Below are 17,182 nucleotides of genomic sequence, written 5' to 3'. Positions count from 1 at the left end.
CCTCAGTGAACACTTGCAAATTTCAGATCTTACCTCAGGAAAACAACTACAGAAGCCCACACCATGAAATACTTTATACCATGAAATACTTTATTTCTAACCTTTTCGTTTAAGCCAAATAAAAGGAAAAATAAAGAATTCAATGTCTTTTACAGCTGTAAGACCCTGAAAACCCAATACTGTGTAAGCAAGCATGCCTACATAACTCTTTTGTCACCTTTGTTTCCATCACCAAAATCCCCCTGGCTATCTTGCTCACCTGGACCTGTGAATAGGGATGGGGGAGAATTTCTCCCCGAAACTTCGGGGGGCCGAGTGCCAACGTATTCGGCCCCCCAAAGTAGTTTCGGGGAGAAATTCTCCGCCCCCCGCCCCCCCCCCCCGGGATGGGACTTACCTTTCCTGAATGTCCCTCCCGGCGGCGGGTCCTGGCGGCGGTTCGGCAGGTCTTCGACAGGGGCAGAGGCGGCAGCCGGTCTTTCGACCGGCTGCCGCTGCCGCCATTCCAATAAAAGTAAAAAAAAAACAAAACGCCCCCGTGATAGGCTACGTGACGATTAACGTAGCCTATCACGGCTAGATTTGCAAAGTCAGCCGTGATAGGCTACGTAAATCGTCACGTAGCCTATCACGGGGGCGTTTTTTTTTTTTAAACTTTTTATTTCGCGGCCGGGCGAGGCGAGGCGCCTCCTCCCCGGCCTGAATTTCGGCCGGGCGAGGCGGGAAGCCTCCCCCCTGGCCTGAATTTCGGCCGGGCAAGGAGGGAAGCCTCCCCCCCCGGCCTGAACTTCGGGGGGAGCAGTGAAGCGCCTCCCCCCCACCGCGAAGCAAGCTGCGAGACCAGGTAAGTGGCTTTCGTGCACCCCTACCTGTGAAAGCCAGAGATATACACCCATCAACTCCCATCTTTTCCTCACATCAGGAAAGAACAGCCCATTGACCTCTTTCTTCCCTTAATGTCTGACACCTAAAAATCCATTTCCCAACATCCATGAGCAATCTTAGAAGACTTGTTTTGATTTGATTACTAAATCCTGAGAGAAGAAGGATAAAAAGAGCAATCCAAATTCATAGAACACACACAGAGAGGGAAAGAAGAGGATTTCTGCTCAGTAGAGCAACCCCGCCCCCAGCTTTTCCTCCCATCTCCCTGTCTTTCCCAGAAGGAACTCAACAGAGCCTCCCATCACTTTACAAGTCAGCAGATAAGGAGAGATAAATCTTTGCATTATCTTCTGTTTTCCTTCTAAGTGCTCCATATTCCAATTATTCTCTTTTCCTCCCTTTTTCCTAGTATTCCATCCCATTCCAGACTCCAAAAACCCTTGGCTTTGGAATTTCCTGTTGCTCTTTTACACCTCTCGATCCACGTTCTTCCCAAACTGCTGTGTTTGCTCCTCCAAACCCTCTCTTTCACAACTCCCCCAAAGAGTCTGTTCCCCCACATTCAATTAATCCCAAGATGAAATGCCTTTCCCACATGATCAGTCGTCCTCCCCACACTCATACCTTGCTAAAAGTCAAAACTGCTCTTTGAAGTGCTACACTTCTATCAAAGCCCTTTTAAACACACACACACACACACACAATTTTCTACGCCCAAGTGCACCTAGCTCCACTATTGACTTTAAATGCTTAAGAACTTAAGAGCCATGCTGGATCAAGCAAAGGGTCTATCTAGTCCAGCATTCTGTTCACACAGTGGCCAAGTGGCTGTCGACAGGAAACCCACAAGCAGGACACGAGTGCAACAGCACCCTCCTGCCCATGTTCCCCAGCAGCTGGTGCACATAGGCATACCGCCTCAGTACCGGAGGTAGCACATAGCTCTCAAGCCATTATCTTGATTGTGATAGCTTGATTATCTTTAACCATCTCTGTGTTTATGTATGATTCTAATTCCCCAAATGTATGCATAATTCTAATTCCCCTGTTGTGTGATTTTAATTCATTAAAAAAATCTTCTTTAATAAAACAAAGGATTGCCTTCAAAGACCTTGTTGTGGTCTCTGACTCTCTCAGCATTTGGGGGTATCAGGTTTTCCTAAGTGCCCAGAGTTCAATGCGAAAAGATCCCTCAGGTATGTACAGTATGTGCTTGTTTTACACATATGTGATATGCACGTCCATGTAAATTAAAGCATACTTTGTAACAATGCGAGCCCAGAGAACTTGCTTGATCCAGATTGAAGTCATTAGGCTTTTTTGAAGTCTTTTTCTTCTTCTTTTCAATCTCCAAAGAAGTCGGACTAACCTGTTGAAAAGCTTTTGCCTTTTTTGTTAGCTTCTTGATCAGTGAAAACATCAGAGATCGCCCTGGCGTGGGAGGATCTTGTGTACTCGGAGAAGTACAACGTTGAGAGGAGGCGATCCCCAACGCTGCAGCAGGCTCCTGCATGGCAGGCAAAGTCTCTGAGGGCGAGGTTGGCTTCTCCGCCATACCTTTTGGCCCCTCAACAGCTTCTAACGGTAGTTTCCAGAGAGCAGCTTTCAGCCAGTCAGAGTGATTTCACTTCGCCTGTTTAGAAAAGGCTAGGCAGTGAGGACAAGCCTCCACAATGTAGCCTTCGCCAAGGCAGTAAAGGCACAATGAATGCCTGTTGGAAGGCGATAGTTTAGCACCACAGCAAGTATACTTGTGAAAAGGGGCCCAAAGGGTCATACGCCTGTGAGAGTGATCACAAGATCACAATAAACAAAGAAATACTTAACTGGAAAGAAGGAAATAAAACTTTGAGAGAAGAGAGAATATAAGCCTCAGCTTTTAATGACAAACTCTCAGTACTAACTGAGCACAGGAGAAATTCCCTCATGAGGCTGCCACAATGGTGGTTGAAAGAGGACTGAGACAATAAGTGGAAACCTGCTAGGGACATGCATACTGGGATGGTGAGGGAGGAGTTCCCACCCAAACCCCTCAGCTATAGAAATTTCCCAAATTGAGGCTCTGTGCAGGCGCAGAGCCCACATATGTGATGCACAGAGACCACAAAGAAGAAGCATTTCTCTCTTTCTCATGATACTAGAACTTGGATTCATCCAATGAAGCTGATTGTCAGAAGATTCAGGACAGTACTTCTTCACACAACGCACAATTAACATACAGAATTCACTGCCATAGGATGTGCTTGGCTATGTGAACATGAGGGGGAGCCCCAATGAGAGAGTATGATGTTAAGCATTGCCCATTTATTCAGTTTGTCGAGCATCACTTGAAGCTGAAGTATGGGCATTGCTTGAAAGGCGTTAAATCCTAAGGGGCAATCCTGTAGAAGGTTTTTTCAGCTCTGCACTGGCAGCAAAGCTTTCAGTGGATGAGTTAAACCTCAACCAGAAACCTAGACAAAAAACAATTTTTAATGGGGGGAAGGGGAATGAATCTATAGTTTGATATTGCCAAAGGTCCAGTGCAGACCTAGCTAGTGGAGAAGACATCTTATAAACAAAAAAGTCTAGGTTTAGGTTTCACTCCAAGATCACTACAGTTTTTAAGTGCACACTAAGGAAGGCTTACAGCGTGTCAGACTCCTGCATTCCCAGTGGGGCTCTAACTGCCCATACCCTCTCCTTAACCCCAAACCACTGTCCACACCCTTGGTAATCACATTCCAAGGGGCTCAACTGACCTAGCCCACCCTTCACATTTCCACTCACTGGAGGCTGGTGCAGTCCAGCCGTTAATCCACAACCCTTTCTTTTTTAAATGAGGCCTCCTAATCTACCTGGCCACAGCTGATGTTGGGGGAAGCTAACCAGGGGTATAAAAGTAAGGCAGGCTTGCTGCTGAGCCCAGCTCTATGACCATGAGAAGGCGCTCCAATGACAAAACATCAAGCTAAACAGACTATTTACATTTATTTCTAAAATGTAATAGTCACCCTATAGCTTCTGGCTCTCAGGGTGATGTATAATAAAAACAAATAAAATCCAAAATCCACGTAAAAACAACAGCAGTATAATAAAATGATCAATTTAAAGCAGCAGAGGTGGTGTTATATCAATTATTTAGTGCAACTATCAGGGCCAATGTGCTAGATGCGCTGCCCATTAAGCTTCATCAAGGGACTAAGCAGGGATGGTCCCTCTCTCCGTTTTTATTTGCCCTCTCCTTAGAGCAAAGGCTTTGAGAGCCAATCTCTCTGTCCCCTTACATCAACCCCACTGGTCCAGAAAGAACTACAAGAGGATCCGGAGGTGGTGGGATTCAAAATTAATTATACTAAATGGGAATGACTTTGCTTTAATATCCACCAGGGGTTCAGCAACAAATCAAGGCCCTATCAGGCTTCACTCTACGCTACACATCGCTGAAATACTTGGGTGTGACTATCTGAAAGAACCTATCCAAACTAAAGCAGTTTAACTTTGGCCCAGTCCTTTGTCCCAGATTAAACTTGATCTTAAAAGGTGGGGATAACTAAATCTATCCTGGTTGGGGTGGGTGGCTGGAGTAAAGATGACCTTGCTTCCAAAGCTTTCTGAACAACAAATTCCGAAATATCCCAAAATAGTCTTGTTGGGCATTTTTATGGGAGAGCATAAAAACAAAGCATAAGGGCCTAATTTTGTTTCTGTTGGGGGCAGCAAGATTAGTTTTTGCAAGACACTAAAAAAAATAATGCTGTAATTTCAATTTAAGTTTGGTACCAAAAGGTTTGGCACACAGCCATTGCTTAGGCTTTTAAAAGAACAAACAAGCCCAGATGCATTTTTCATGATTTGGCACCCTTTATCTCTTTCACGAACCTATCAGAAAACAGGTGTATAGCATCTGCCATTTATGCACAAATCTGTAAAATGTAATCATTGTTTTGATTTGCATTGGTACTCTAAATACACTTGTACAGCTGTGTTTTAGTTGTTCTGTGTATTTATCTTACTGATGAAATCTGTAACAGAAAAATGAGAACTATAATGATGTGTAAACTACTACCTGTTCCTTTGTACACTCAAAAGATTTATAATAAAGTGTTTAAAATTTACATATATATAAATAAAGCAGCAGAGGCAAAAATGGACATTAGAGGAAGAACTAAAAATACCAGAGTTAAAACTACTTAAAAATACAGCATAGGAGAAAAAAATATAGAGGATTAAAAGCCCCAAGAAAATAAAAGGGTCTTTACTAGGTGCCAAAAGGATAACAAAAAAGGTACCAGGAGGAGTTCTCTGAGGAGGGTATTTCTTAATTGGGGGCTACTGCTGAAAAGGCCTGCTCCTGAGAAGCTACATGCCTTAACTGAGCATGTGAGGGTTCTTGGAGCAGGGCCTCTCATGATGATCTCAGGGCTTGATTACGAATATACAGGAAGAGGCAGTTCTTCAGATATTGTGGCCCCAAGCTGTGTACTGCTTTGTAGGCTAACAACAGCACTTTGAATTGGGCCTGGAAATTAACGGGAGCCAGAAGAGATCACACAATACTGGTGTAATCAGATCATAAAACCCAGTTCCAGTTAGTATCCTAGCAACCATATTTTGTACTAACTGAAGCTTCTGGACCATCTTCAAGGGCAGCCCCACATACAATGCATTGCAGTCAACTAAACAGGAAGTTACCAGGGGATGGGTCATTGAAGCCAGACTGTCTCTATCCAGATAGAGTTGTAGGTGGCATACTAGCCTAAGATGGTAAAAGGTGCTCCATGCCACACAAGACAGTTGTGTCTCTAATGTCAAAGATAGATCCATAAGCACCTCCAAGCTACAAACCTGATATTTTAGGGGGTATGTAACTCTTTCCAGAATATGTTGAACACCACTCACCTGGACAGATGAACCACCCATGAACATAACTCTATCTTGTTTGGCCTGAGCTTCAGTTTATTGGCCCTCATTCAGTTATTACCATGGTCAGGTATTGATTAAGCATTTCTAAACCGGCCTCACTTTTATCTGATGAAAAAGAGAGCTAGAGCTGCATGTCATCAGCATACTGAAGGCTCTCTACTCTAAACCTTTGAATTACCTCACTCAACAGTTTCATGTACAGTCATGTGAAAAATAAAATACACCCTCTTCAGAGTTCTATGGTTTTACGTATCAGGACATAATAAAAATCATCTGGTCCTTAGCAGGTCTTAAAATTAGGTAAATACAACCTCAGATGAACAACAACACATGACATATTACACTGTGTCATTATTTATTTTACAAAAATAAAGCCTTTGCTTCATTGCCCTCAGCTGAAGTGTGAACTAAGGAGCTGAATGTGCTCTTCAAAGCAGGAGAGGGTGCTCAGAAGTGATTCTGTCAACTGCCTGGATCATCTCTCTGTTCCACACTAGGAGCACCCTCCATACTAGCCGGAAAATCCCCCAGAGCAGTCTGGAATCCGTTAGGTAAGGGAGTGGAGCATACTAATATATCCCCCACCAATGTAGCAAGGAATAGTTACTGTAAGCCTAAATATCAGCAGTAAGTGGACTGAACATGACAAGGGACTAGATATAAAATCTCCTGCCTTCAGACCACCACCACCATCCTGTCCAATACAGAAAACACAATTTAGAATGTGACCAGATACATGTGTTGGGCTGATAACAAATTAAGACAGCCCGATGGTCAGCATGGCAGCCCTTAAATCCATAAACATGGCAGCCCTGACAGAGATATTGAGGCTCCCAGAACCATCATTCTGGGAGTCATCAGCACCAAATTTGAGACCACCTCCATCAGCTCAGTCAGGGAGATAGATATTCATACAGGTATACATACTGAAACGAACAATAATGCTGTCCAGTGTCCATAAAAATCTACCAAAGATTTACCAAACAGATAAAAATATTAAATACAATTAAAACCAGCATTATGCAATTTAAAACTCAGGATGCCTTTGCTGCCCTCACTTTAACAGCAATTGGTAAAAATTTTGCCATTTTTGCCATAACTAACCTATCACAGTCCTCAAGAAGAAAGTTCACATAATAATCAGCCAGGCGCCATGGATAGGGCACTAATAAACGGGTAATTAACGCTTCACGGGCATTTCTATACAAACAGCAAAACAGCAGCACATGGGCTACAGTTTCGATATTTCGATCTCCACAAACACATACCCGATTCTGAACTGGGATTCTCCTGTAGCACCCTTCAAGTGCCGCAGAGAGTTAAAACGTGCACTTGAAAAAGCTATTCTATGTTTAGGGTATGAAAGGTGTTGTGAAAATAGCAATGACTTATCAACAGGACTAAGTAAGGACTGTCTAAGGTAAGTGCTCAATTTCTTCTTTATGGATGAACTATTTTGTCGTTCAATGTCCAACAGATGGTGTTTCGGTATTTCTTTAGCTTTGGGCAAATCTAAGCCCAATAATTGTTGGGGTGATAAAACAGCTAGATTTAACCTCAGGTTAACAGCTTTCATCCAACTGCTACTGTGCGAGTCTTTTTGTATTAAGGAAAGCAAGCTCATTGGAACTGAGTGCAGCTGCAACCAGTAAATAAGTTGTAGGGCCCTGGGCCTGTAAGCAAGCTAGTAGTAATTTTAGAGATGCCTAGAGATCCATAATGCTCTCTGCTTTGGTTCGTTATTAACTGCAACTCCTTGCAGTCAGGCCTCTCAGCTCATAAGATGAATCAAAGGCCGGTGTAGCACCCCTCAGCACATTCCATGCTAACGAGCTCTGGTACTGTTTAGCTTATCAGAGCCTAGGATGTGCCTGAGAGTGAAGCTATGTTTATCTTAAGCCACAGGTGTCCATGCTGAGAAAATTACGATAGTCTTGCTTCTGCCAGATATGTTGCTAAGCCCTGTTAGGCTATGCTGGGAAAGTTGTAGATGAACTCTAATTAATGCTTGCACCTATCATACTATCTCACTGCTATGCCTGAATAACATGTATGATATAAAAATCATCTTGCAGCAGATTTCTGGGTTCAGAGCTTTTGTCTGATCCAACCACTAGGTACGCCTGTGCGCTGTAAGTACTCAATAAAGTCTCCTTGTAAGCAAACCTGGATCTAGCTTATCATTTTTTCGGCACCTCTAAATCTTGAAAGCCCACGGCCGGGGCATACATAAGTGTCCTCATCCACACCTGTGTGTAGATAGAAATGACATCACCTTTGAGCCGCAAAGTGGCATTAGGCACACAGCTTGGAACTACAAAAATCTGTCTAAGAAGTTTAGAGTGCACTGCTTCCAATGATTTTAAATTGGCATCAGCCCAGATTTGAATCCAAAAGAGCAGCTGAGCTATAGGCTTAGCTTTGAAATCTTCAAGTGCTGCTGGAATAAAGTTGCGCCCCTTTGTTCTATAGAAATGCAGTAGCATTCTAGTACTTCTCATAGCTTTTTCTATCACATAATCATGCTGAGCTGACTATGTCCCGGAAGATTGGAATACTATTCCCCGGTATTTAAATACTTTAACTTGCTCTGTAAGGTGCCTATCCAAATACCATTTGTGTGGTTTATGACATCTGGAAAAGACCATTACCTTTGTTTTATCACAGTTAACTATGAGATGATCTTTTTGGCAGTACTCAGAAAATGCTCTTAACAGCCTCCTTAGGCCCACTTTGGTCTGCGTTAAAATTACTGCATCATCTGCATACAGTAAATATCTTTTTTCTTTGTGGATACATTTGGCGCATGAAACTTTGCGGATGATAAAGATTCAACAATGTCATTGATATATAGATTGAACAAGACAGGAGCCAGAATGCATCCTTGCTTGACCCCTTCAGTGGATAAGACTGGGTCTGTAAGGCCTCCATTCATTGTGCATCATATTCTCAACCTTGTATTATTATACAGGCTTTTAATCAGGAAAGAAGTCTTTTGTCTATAGACATTACGGCCAATTTTTCCCAAAGTCTTATATGGGAAATTGAATCAAATGCTGCTTTTAAATTGATAAATCGATATAAGGCTCTTTTGTTGTTGTTCCTACTTATCAATTAGATGGTTCAAAACCAACCACTGATCTAAAGTTGATCTACCTTGTCTGAACCCAGCTTGTGCATCTGACAAGATATTCTCCTAATCCATCCAGTTAATTAACTTGTTATATAGGTGTTCTGCATACAATTAACTAATTTGCACATAGCAAACTGATTGGATGGTAATTTGCTGGATCAGTTGGGGGGCCTTTCTTGTATAAGGGGGATGATTACTGCGGTATCTCACACCTCAGGGATTTTCCCTGTTAAATCAATACAGGTAAATACCACAGCCAACACAGAGGCCCACCAGTTGATGTTAGGTTTTAGTAGTTCTGGTGGTATAAAATCTATTCCATGTGCTTTATTAATCTTCAATTGGGAAATAAGACCTTTTACCTCGATTGTTGTCACACCAGGCCATTGGGGTAGATCATCTGGAGCTTCCAGAGACTGATTGGCCCTCATATTGCTATCAGAGAACAGTGCCTGATAAAAACAGCATCCATTCCTCAGGACTAATAACACATAACAGACTCATAACACATACTGACATTGTCCACTAATCCTGTCACTGTACGCCAAAAAAGACATGTAACTCTGTCATAAGAGGCTTTCAACAGTGTTTGCCAAGTGCTTACTCCATCCTGCCATTTTTTCTTTTTAATCAATGCTTTATACTTTTGCCAGTCCAACCATCGAGTCCAACCCCCTGCTCAATGCAGGAATCGAAGTCAAAGCGTCCCTGACAGATGGCTGTCCAGCTTCATCTTGAATGCCTCCAGTGTGGGAGAGCCCACTACCTCCCTAGGTAATTGGTTTTAGGTTGAATCATCCATAGGGTATGAGGGTGAAAATATTACTGATCATCTAAATGGGGATGGGATAGAATTAGGCAATGAACGTGCAGTGCAACATGATATTCAGGGAGGCCAAAGGGAAAAAATCATATGCCAGATAAATTTGGAGGGGGATACCATGTTTCTATGCTACTGCTAGAAGCTTGTGAGCCAGGAGCTGGAGTGCTTGGTTTTAAAGGAGAACCTAGATTTGCTGGGCATAACAGAAACATTGTGGAATAGAGAGAACCAGTGGGATATGGTTATCTCTGGATACAAACTCTAAGGCAGGGGTATAGAGCCAAAAGAGGGGGGGAATGACCCCCAACCTAGACCTCCACCAGCCATCGGATGTCAGGTGCATGTGGAGGAGGAGGAGTGAAGGGAGTTGAGCTGGCTCTGTCTGGGCTTCACTTGCCCTACCCCTTCCCCACTGTGGAGATGGCAGGATGGCTGAAGCCACCTTTGGTCCTCTGGCCGGGAAAGCCCACGCACAGCAAAGCAGTAGCACAAGGGAGTCCCCACCATTATCTCTGATTCATGATTGGAGATAACAGGGGGGGATTCCTCTTCCTGCTTCCCTGGGGAATCCCCTGCATTGCTGTTTCTCTTCCCATTGTTATCTCCAATCTGTAGGAGCAGGATTTGTGGAGCTGGGGGGACAGACCCATGGCGATGATGCAAACCTCCACAGGCCAGATGGGAAGCCTCTACAGGCCAAATTAGACCTGCAGGCCAGAGGTAATGCACCTGAGGACTGAGAAGGATGTACTGGGGGTGGGGTCAAAGATGACATAGAGTCAAATAAACTAGAAACCTTAAAAAGGGCAGACTCCTCTACAAAATCACTGTGGTTGGCAATAGTCAGCCCCAAAAGTAACTTAGTACTAGGGACATATTCCACCATATTCCAGGGGCAAAATCCTGTCTGTGTAGAGCTCTGAACATCCAGAAAGTAAATGCTATACATTGCCACCATTACAATCTAGACATGTTTTTTACTACAAAAAGTTCCAGGGCAACCTGTGCAACTGTACTCATGCTTCATAGCATGGGTGGGCAACCCCCGGCCCGTAGGCCTAATTTGGCTCAGGGAGGATGCCCACCCACTCCAAAAGCCCCACTCCCTGGACTGCAGGCTACCAGAGACTTTGGGAGGAGGTGGGGAGAGGAATCCCCTCGTTATCTCCAATCTGTAATTCACCTGATCCTGGGTGCCCAATCCTGCTTCAGAATTAGGTGCTAAGATGGTCTCAGTCACTCTCTCTGAAGTCACCTCTTGTGTCTCCTTTGTGTAGCTCTAATCTCCATTCCCCTGCCTGCTCTGAGCATGCTCTGCTCTGCTTCGGATCACCTGCAGGGAGTGGCATTCATCCACACCCTCTGGCTGGAAATTGGGGGAAACTCTGGGGAGGGAAAAGAGCCTCTTATGGACTCTTTTCTCTTTCAGAATGAGTGAATAAGAATAGTTCTTTTCAAATAATATTGCTGCAAAACGAAAAATTCAAAGTAGTAATTTGAGACTAGCTGGAAATCCTGAGAGTTAGGCTCGCTGGTCCTGAGAACAGATCTGCAAACTTGAGTCTCAGGGCCAAAGCTGGAGACCCAGCAACCCTAGACCTGGCTAATGCAAGCAGCCTAGATTTCATCTACAAGTAAATACATTTTATTTCCTCATTTTTGCCAAGCCCAGAATTTCTGCCACTTACCTCTGCCAATGCTGCCAATGAGATGAGTAGAAACATTCTTGTTGTGAATTCTTCCTGATGTCTGGTGGAGAATGACATCCCGGACTGGAGCTTCCCTAGAAGAAAACAAAGTCTGAAGAGGTACAGAGAATCTCGTTGTTAACAGCAATGTCTTGAAGTCTCAGGCCCTAACTAGGTATTATGGTGGGAGATGCCCAGGTCAGAATATGGGTCTGCTGCATAGCTGTAAAGTGGGAGTGACTGGAACCTGGGTAGGAGTTATGTTAATTTTTCCTCCATGTCGCAAGTATGATAAGCCCTCCCCCCACTTCTACCTAGGCTATAAAGCAGAGGTGTTAGGCTAGCAAGCTTTTGTGTTCATGTTCATCCATGTAATGGTTTGAAGATACTTCAGGACTCATAAACACTTCCAAGCTTGTCCCCCTTTCCTGCATTACTGGGTCAGCAGGAAAAGATTCTAATACCTGTACAGATGCTTATACCTCTGTGAAGGATTCTTAGTAAATTAACTTCACTAGTCTAGCAGTGTGAACTGCATTTGTATAGTTTTTAATAAATGAACCCTCTGGAAATAGTTAAAATAAAGAGTAAAAATGTTCTACAGTCCTTGGTATCAGGGTCCAGTCCTCTTCTTCTGAAGGTTGGAGTACGGGCATTATGAGGGCAGTGGCCATGTAACTCAGGGTGGATAAAATCTATATATTTTAAAAATCTGTTTAAAATTTAAATCAGAATTTATTTTAAAATCATAAATAAAATATTAAATACATAGCTACAATTAAATTTTATAAACATGCTAAATCTATTAAGAGAGCAATCCTATGGCCACCAGACACTAGAATCATAGAATCATAGAATAGTAGGGTTGGAAGGGGCCTACAAGGCCATCGAGTCCAACCCCCTGCTCAATGCAGGAATCCAAGTCAGAGCATCCCTGACAAATGGCTGTCCAGCCTCGTCTTGAAGGCCTCCAGTGTGGGAGAGCCCACCACCTCCCCAGGTAATTGGTTCCATTGCCGTATTGCTCTGACACTCAGGAAGTTTTTCCTGATGTTCAGTCGGAATCTGGCTTCCTGTAACTTGAGCCCATTATTCCGTGTCCTGCACTCTGGGATGATCAAGAAGAGATCCTGGCCTTCTTCTCTGTGACAACCTTTCAAGTACTTGAAGAGTGCTATCATATCTCCCCTCAGTCTTCTCTTCTCAAGGCTAAACATGCCCAGTTCTTTCAGTCTCTCTTCATAGGGCTTTGTTTCCAGTCCCCTGATCATCTTTGTTGCCCTCCTTTGAACCCTCTCCAGCTTGTCTGCATCCTTCTTAAAGTGTGGTGCCCAGAACTGGACACAGTACTCCAGATGAGGCCTAACCAGTGCTGAGTAGAGGGGAACTAGTACTTCCCGGGATTTGGAAGCGATGCTTCTATGAATGCAGCCCAAAATAGCATTTGCCTTTTTTGCAGCCACATCACATTGTTGGCTCATATTCAGCTTGTGATCGACGACAATTCCAAGATCCTTCTCGCTCGTAGTGTGGTTGAGCCACGTATCCCCCATCTTGTAACTGTGCATTTGGTTTCTTTTTCCTAGGTGCAGAACTTGGCATTTGTCCCTATTAAATGCCATTCTGTTGTTTTCTGCCCAGCACTCCAGTCTATCCAGATCACTTTGAATTTTGTTTCTGTCTTCCAAAGTATTAGCTATCCCTCCCAATTTTGTGTCATCTGCAAATTTGATCAGCATTCCCTGCACCTCCTCCTCCAAGTCATTAATAAAAATATTGAAGAGCACTGGGCCCAGGACTGAGCCCTGCGGTACCCCACTCGTTACCTCTCCCCAGCTTGAGAAGGTCCCATTGATAAGCACTCTTTGAGTCCGATTCTGTAGCCAACTGTGGATCCACATGATCGTTGTTTCATCTAGCCCACTTCGAGCTAGTTTGCTCATCAGGATATCATGGGGCACTTTGTCGAAAGCTTTGCTGAAGTCGAGGTATATGATGTCTACAGCATTCCCACGGTCTACAAGGGAGGTGACTTGATCAAAAAATGAGATCAGATTTGTCTGGCAGGACTTGTTTTTGACAAATCCATGTTGGCTTCGAGTAATCACGGCATTGTTGTCAAGGTGCTTCCAGATGGATTGCTTTATGATCTGCTCCAGAATTTTCCCAGGGATTGATGTCAGACTGACTGGTCTGTAGTTCCCAGGTTCCTCCTTTTTACCCTTTTTGAAGATAGGGACAACGTTAGCCCTCCTCCAGTCATCTGGCACTTCCCCGGTCCTCCATGATTTCTCAAAGAGAATAGACAGCGGTTCTGAGAGTTCTTCTGCCAGTTCCTTTATGACTCTAGGATGCAGTTCATCTGGCCCTGGAGATTTGAACTCATTCAAAGTAATGAGGTGTTCCTTGACCATATGCCTGTCGATCTCAAGCTGCAATCCTGCCCCTTCAGCCTGTACTTCGCCTTTGCCAGGGGGGTCATAGACCCTCTTTTGGGAGAAGACTGAGCCAAAGTAGGAATTGAGCACCTCTGCCTTTTCTTTGTCCTCTGTTATCATTTTGCCATCCTTATTTAATAGCTGAACCACCATTTCTTTCCTCTGCCTTTTACTATGCACGTAGCTGAAGAAAGCCTTTTTGTTGTTTTTAGCATCCCTCGCTAACCTCACCTCGTTCTCCGCTTTAGCCTTCCTGACGCCATCCCTGCAATTCTGTGCTACCTGCGTGTACTCTTCCTTTGTTACTTGGCCTTCTTTCCACTTCCTATATGTGTCCTTTTTTGTTTTCAGGTCATCCCTAAGCTTTTTGTGAAGCCACATTGGCTTCTTCTGTTGTCTTCCACCTTTTCTTCTTGTTGGAATTGTTTGTAATTGTGCCTTGAGAATTTCCTTTTTTAAAAGTTCCCACCCATCTTGGACTCCTTTTCTCGCTAGCATTGCTTGCCATGGGACCTTACTGATCATTGTTCTGAGTTTATTAAAATCAGCTTTCCTAAAATCCAGGGTACGCGTTTGAGTACACTCGGCTTTTGCTTCCCTTAGAACCAAGAACTCAAGTACAACATGGTCGCTTTCCCCCAGAGTTCCTGTAACTGCTACTTTATCCACTAAGTCATCTCTGTTGGTTAGGATCAAGTCAAGGATAGCCGATCCTCTAGTTCCTTCCTCTACTTTCTGTAGGAGGAAGTTATCCGCCACACAAGTCAGGAATTTCCTGGAGGGGCCATGTTTTGCAGAATTTGTCTCCCAACAAATATCGGGGAAATTGAAGTCCCCCATTACTACTACATCATGCTTCCTTAAAACATTGGCTATTTGCTTTTCAAAAGTTTCATCCTTGTCTTCTCCTTGATTGGGTGGCCGGTAGTAGACTCCGACCACCAGGTTCCTTTTATTCTTTGCTCCATTTATTTCAACCCAGATGCTCTCGATGGGGCTACCAAGCTCCTCCTCCTGTATTTCTGTGCAGAGATATGTATTTTTCACATACAGTGCAACCCCGCCTCCCTTTCTGTTCCTCCTGTTCTTTTTGAACAAGTTATATCCTTCAACTGCTGTATTCCAGTCATGAGAGTCATCCCACCAAGTCTCAGTTATACCTATCAAGTCATAATTTCCCTCCTGTATTAAGAGTTCAAGTTCGTTCTGTTTGTTTCCCATACTCTGGGCATTAGTATATAGACATCGAAGACCATGTGCTTCATAGTCTGGCTTTCTTCCTACCTGTGTCTGAAGACTATTATTGGGCGCTATCAGAGCTGTTCTCTCCATTGCAGTGCATGCGCCTACGTCCATTGTTACCCCCAACATTACATCTCCCTTCCCCGTAGGATTCAGTTTAAAGCCCTCCTGATGAAGTTCTTCATGCTGTGGCCAAACACATTCTTCCCAGCCTTTGTGAGGTGCAACCCATCCCTAGCCAACAGCCCATCTTCCAGGAAGTATAGCCCGTGGTCCCAGAATCCAAATCTCTCTCGTCGGCACCACCTTCGTAGCCAGTCATTCACCCGGAGTATTTTTCGTTCCCTTTCTATCCCTCTTCTAACTACTGGAAGGATGGATGAGAAAACTATCTGGGCCCCAAAGTTCTTGAGTTTCCTTCCCAAAGCTTCAAAGTCTGACGTGATCTCTTCGTAGCTCCGCTTGGCGGTATCATTTGTTCCCACATGGATGAGAAGAAAGGGATACCTGTCAGTGGGCTTTATGAGTGCAGGCAACCTTTCAGTCACGTCTCTAATCTGTCCTCCTGGGAGACAACATACCTGGCGAGTCCACGGGTCTTCGCGACATACTTGGGTCTCGATCCCACGCAGCAAGGAGTCTCCCACTACTACCACTCTTCTCTTCTTCTTCTTGTAGGCCTGGGTTTCATCGCCTCTGTTTGACTGACCTTTAGCCTCTTGCTCACTCTCATGCAGGTTCCCCTGTGATTCTTCCTCTGCAGGCTGTCCTCCAGTCTCATCTGCAAGTACCTGGAATCGGTTCCACAGCTCCACCGCTTCCACTGGTGCAGAGTGGCGTCTAGTTCTTCTTCTCCTAACTGTCACCGTTTTCCAAGGAGTATCCTCTACTCCATTTTTCTTCACCTCAGCATTTCCCACTGCCTCATCTTGCTGTTGCTCTTCAAGCTTCTGGTCTGCCCTTTGCTGCTGTAGTTCCCCCATTCTGTCCAAGAACTCTTCGTGTTCTCTTATTCCCCGGAGGGTTGACAGTCGCCGCTCCAGTCCACTTACTTTTTCCTTCAGCAGCGTGATCAACTTGCACTTGTTGCAGGTGTAGGCCAAGTTGTTCTCAGGCAAGAAAACAAACATTGCACACACCTTGCAGGTCACCACCACTGGAGAGTCTTGTCCTTCCATAGCCTCTTTTCCCTTTTTGTGTCTAGCTTTGTGATTGTTCTAGACTAGCCTGTGCCTGCTCCTCTACTCAGTAGAGGTTAAAAGCAGAGTCCCACTGGTGTGGAAGTGTGTGTTACAAGACAAATAAATGAAAAAAAATTAGTAAAAAAAAAAAATAAAATAAAAAAAGTCAGGGGCCTCCCCCTTGACCTCCCCTGCCGAACTCCCCTGGCCAACTCCTGTTTGCTCCCCCTGTTCGCTCGCTCTGTTCGCTCGCTCTCTGGGAGCTTGCCTGCTTCTGTAGTCCCTGGACCAGCTGGAGCAGCTTGCTCTGCTCTCTGTCTAGCATTATGTCCCATCCCCTCCCCCCAAGCCAGTACGGTTCTCTCTACACTGGCTGCTTCTCTGTGCTCACAGAGCACAGAGAGGGCGAAAAGGAGGCAGTCCCAGGGGTGTGGAGGGGACCACGGAAGCCTCTTTATGAGCAGCCCCCCCCCCCGCTCTGACGTCCCTGACTAGATGCAAGAAATTGCCTGTCTAGCCAGAAATGCAGAGCGGCCCAAGCATGGAGAATCATAGAATAGTAGGGCTGGAAGGGGCCTATAAGGCCATCGAGTGCAAACCTCTGCTCAATGCAGGAATCCAAGTCAGAGCATCCCTGACAGATGGCTATCCAGCCTCATCTTGAATGCCTCTAGTGTGGGAATTTCCACCACCTCCCTAGGGAATTGGTTCCATTGTTGTATTGCTCTGTCAGGAAGCTTTTCCTGATGTTCAGCCAGAATCTGGCTTCCTGTAACTTGAGCCCATTCCTCCGTGTCCGGCACTCTGGGATGATCGAGAAAAGATTCCAGCTTTCCTCTCTTTGACAACTTTTCAAGTACTTGAACAGCGCGATCATATCTCCCCTC

The 17,182-nt window shown here is 44.6% G+C and overlaps 1 protein-coding gene across 25 annotated transcripts in view; it reads right to left on the bottom strand.

Annotated features, from left to right (window-relative positions):
• Nucleotides 1-17,182, bottom strand: part of ITFG2 (integrin alpha FG-GAP repeat containing 2) — a 98,102-nt gene that overhangs the window by 28,829 nt on the left and 52,091 nt on the right. For 22 of the 25 annotated variants that reach the window (XR_014792512.1, XM_084859949.1, XM_084859934.1 and 19 more), the window contains one exon: nt 11,435-11,529. Coding sequence is in view for 23 of the 25 variants with exons in the window: in XM_084859949.1 (XP_084716075.1) it covers nt 11,435-11,529 (95 nt within the window). In the remaining 2 variants the exon portion in view is untranslated. Of the gene's footprint in view, nt 1-652; nt 9,376-11,434; nt 11,547-17,182 lie in introns of those variants that run through there. The other 3 variants (XR_014792513.1, XM_084859948.1, XM_084859947.1) reach the window with 2 other exon arrangements.

The sequence above is a fragment of the Heloderma suspectum genome, chromosome 5 (assembly GCF_057233095.1).
Source record: "Heloderma suspectum isolate Gila_16-S chromosome 5, 16-S_ref, whole genome shotgun sequence".
Classification (NCBI taxonomy): domain Eukaryota; kingdom Metazoa; phylum Chordata; class Lepidosauria; order Squamata; family Helodermatidae; genus Heloderma; species Heloderma suspectum.
This window is presented reverse-complemented; position numbering and strand designations above follow the sequence as displayed.